General features: G+C 59.6%; 1 protein-coding gene across 1 annotated transcript in view; it reads left to right on the forward strand.

Moving 5' to 3' along the window:
• The first annotated feature begins 347 nt into the window (after positions 1-347).
• The window catches only part of MAPK8IP1 (mitogen-activated protein kinase 8 interacting protein 1), a 35,663-nt gene continuing 32,756 nt past the window's right edge, over positions 348-3,254 (forward strand). Inside the window, exon 1 of the mRNA XM_019656319.1 lies at positions 348-686. Coding sequence (XP_019511864.1) covers positions 586-686 — 101 coding nt within the window. The 5' untranslated portion in view covers positions 348-585. The remainder of the gene's footprint in view (positions 687-3,254) is intronic.

Below are 3,254 nucleotides of genomic sequence, written 5' to 3' on the forward strand. Positions count from 1 at the left end.
ACCTTTCTCTGCCTGCCTCCACAACCTTCCCCTTCCTGGCCGCCTTCTTAGCCTGCTGCGGGGGGCCCAACTAGGCCCCCGGGGAGAAGGGTCCCGCTATTAGTTACCTGATACCCAGGTGCTAGGCCCACCCCAACCGGCAGAGCTCACACGGGCACGGAGTGGGGGTGGGGGGAGGGCTTTGCGGGAGGGGCAAGGGGGAGAGAGGAATCAGTGTAAGATTTAGGGTAGGGCTGGGCCAGACCCAGGGGCCGCAGGGGCCGCGACTTCAGTACCTCGGAGAGCGCCGACGGGGCGGGGCTCGCGGGTCCGGGGGCGGGGCGAGGGCGGGGCGCACGAGACCCCAGCCAGGGCCCGGGGGCGCGCGCGGTGGTGCTCGCGCCCGTCCCGAGAGCGGTGTGCGGTCCAGAGCCGCGCACTGCCCTGCGCAGGTGCGCCCGCAGCGTCCGCCCAGCAGGAGCCCCGCGGCGGCGGCGGCGGAGGCCTCTTGCTGCGCCCCCGCCTCCTTCCCCTCCGCCGCCTCCGCCGCCTTCGCCGCTGCCTCCGCACCGCGCTCCGCCCGGATGGACAGGGCTGTGCGGGAGAATGGCGGAGCGAGAGAGCGGCGGCCTGGGCGGGGGGGCCGCGTCCCCGCCTGCCGCCTCCCCGTTCCTGGGGCTGCACATAGCGTCGCCGCCCAATTTCAGGTGAGAATCCCCGGCCGCCGTGCCCCGCCCTTTAGCCCGGACTGATCGGTTCACGCTTCCCCCGACCCCCAGCCTCCAACACACACACACACGCACACGCACACCCCACCCCACCACACACCCCCAGAACCCGGGAACGACAGGGCAGCCTGGAGATGGAGTCCTTTCCCTGGACACAGCCCCCAGAATCCCCCTCAGCCTCGAGTCCAGACTGATAGCCTCTGCATATCCGTGGTGCAGTTCCCTCCGCCATTCCATGTCCTAGGCTAGGAGATTGTGAGCTGCAATTGGAGGAAGGGGCTCAGAGGCACCTTCTCCCCCACTCTGAGGACTGCAGTCGGTTGAGATCCCAAAGCAGGCAGATAGGCTGGGCTTTGCCTATGCCCAGTCCGAAGGCTGCTGAATAGAGATTGGAGCAGTCTGGGGTGTCCCACGGGTCCCAGTTTCTTGGGGCAGCCGACAACCTTGGTGCAGGAAGTAGGGAGTCATGGAGTCATGGGCCCTGCCTGGCCAGAGAGGCCTAACTCCAGGCCTGGCATGGCCAGGATCCTCTGTGGCTTTGTACAAGCCATGACCTTGTCAGGTGTGTGCAGGTGCAGAAGGCTCAGACTCAGCCCCGAGATCCTAGACCTGGCTGTGGGATAGGGAGTCTGGTTTGGACACCCAGAAGTAGCCAAGAACATTGGAGGGGTCCCTGCAGGGGTAGGTAGTACCCAGGACTCTGATCTGAGCTCCCCTTTACCCCTCTCCCTGCCCCCTATCTGGTGTTAGGCAATTGGGAGGTGAATTGCAGAGAAGTGGACAGTAGGTGTTGTGGGGGAAGGGTTGATGTCCCTTCCTCATAATCCTGGCCCCAGCTGGAGGGAAGAAAAAGGAGGTGTAACTGCTGCAGAGCCTTAGGAGAAGTAGGCCTGCATACCCCCATTGTTGCTCCATCTAATGAGCTGGCGCCTTCCCCTCTCCTGGGGCCCCCACCTCAGCCAGGCCCCAGCTGGTCTCTGGCGCCAGCCCCTCTTCTGACCAAGGGGTTGCTGGCTCTCTGGTCCTCAGGTGGGCAGGGACCCTTGTGGATCTCTAATGGCATCATCAGGACTAGAAAGCTCCCCTGAGGCCCTGAACTGAGCCCGGAAGACCAGAAGGAGGGGACCAGATGGAGGAGGCCACGCCTGAAGGCTTGAAGGCTGGGGCCTTTGTGGTTAGTGCCTCAGAGTAACCAGGCTGAGGTCTGAGACTGACTCCACCTCACATGACACACTGCCTCTGTGCAAACACTGCCTTCCTACCAGGAGGACCCTCCGCAGTGGAAGGGCACTGAGCTTAGAAGGACCTGGGTTCAAATCCTAGCTCCACCACTGTCCAGCTGCATGAGCTGGGCAGGGTTTTGTCCTCTCTGAGTGCCATATGTTAGGTGAGCTAATTAATATTGATTCCTTAATGTATGTCAAGTCAGTGCTTACCAAGTGTCAGCCCGCCCTCTATGTTAGCATGCATTTATATAGCTCCTTCCTATTCAAAGCATTTTCCCAGTGCTGGCTCACTTAGCCCTCATAACCACCCTGGGTGTGGGGAGCAGTCTGCCCATTTTGTAGATGAAGAGACTGAGATTCAGGAAGGCAGGGTGGCTTGCCCAAGGACCCAGAGGCAGTTAGAGCCTGAGGCTGGACTGGAACCCAGATCTATGTGTTCAGTCCACTCTACCTCCAGGCCCTGGCCCTGGCCCAGAGGACAACTTTACCTCCCCTCACCTATTTCCCGATCCCCAGGTGACAGTGCTCTCAGGCAGGCAGGCAGGCAGGCAGGCAGGTTATCATGGGCACTTTAGTGAGAGGAGCTGACAAGGTGGATGCCAGCCAGCGAGTGTGTCCAGTCCTGGCTCAGGTGGTCAAGGGTGGCAGCACACCAAGACTGAGGCATGGGCCAGCCGTCTAGGACACCGTGGCCTGGCTGTGGAGACAAGGCCCACTCGTGGGAATAATACAAGCAGTGTCTCCAGCCCCACGTGGCCTGCTCCCCCGCCCCCCGCCCCCAGCAGCCTCCGCTGCCCTTTCCCTTGTCCAGCCTCTCAGAGCCCTTAGCCCAGTTTAGTTTAACCCTGGGTGGTTACTGCTGTCTTGTGGCTCTTTGATGGGGTCGTGGATTCAACTGGCCTGGGTTTGATTCCTGACTTAACCTGCTTAGCTGTGTGCCCCAAGACAGAGCACTTAACCCCCTGAGCCTGTTTCTTTTCCATGATGCCAGCTTTGGCCCCTGTGCAGAGCAGTCCTAAGACTTGGATGAGACAACACATGTTGAGTGTTTCAAGGGCTGTGGAGCGCTGCATTCATGCAGGAATGTATTATTATTATTATTATTATTATGTACTTATTTATTTATTTATTATGTGTGTGCACATGCCCCCCACACTACTCAGTTTCCAGAAGGCATCAGGAGTTAATATCTAAACTTTGGTTTGCCCAATGCCTAGCACAGAGTAGGTGCTCAGTAATGCCTTATTGGTTTATTATTTAATTAAGGATAACATTGGGTACCGCCCTCCCAGAGTACAGAGAATACTGGTGCCTTGTCAGG

The sequence above is a fragment of the Hipposideros armiger genome, unplaced genomic scaffold (assembly GCF_001890085.2).
Source record: "Hipposideros armiger isolate ML-2016 unplaced genomic scaffold, ASM189008v1 scaffold_258, whole genome shotgun sequence".
NCBI lineage: Eukaryota > Metazoa > Chordata > Mammalia > Chiroptera > Hipposideridae > Hipposideros > Hipposideros armiger.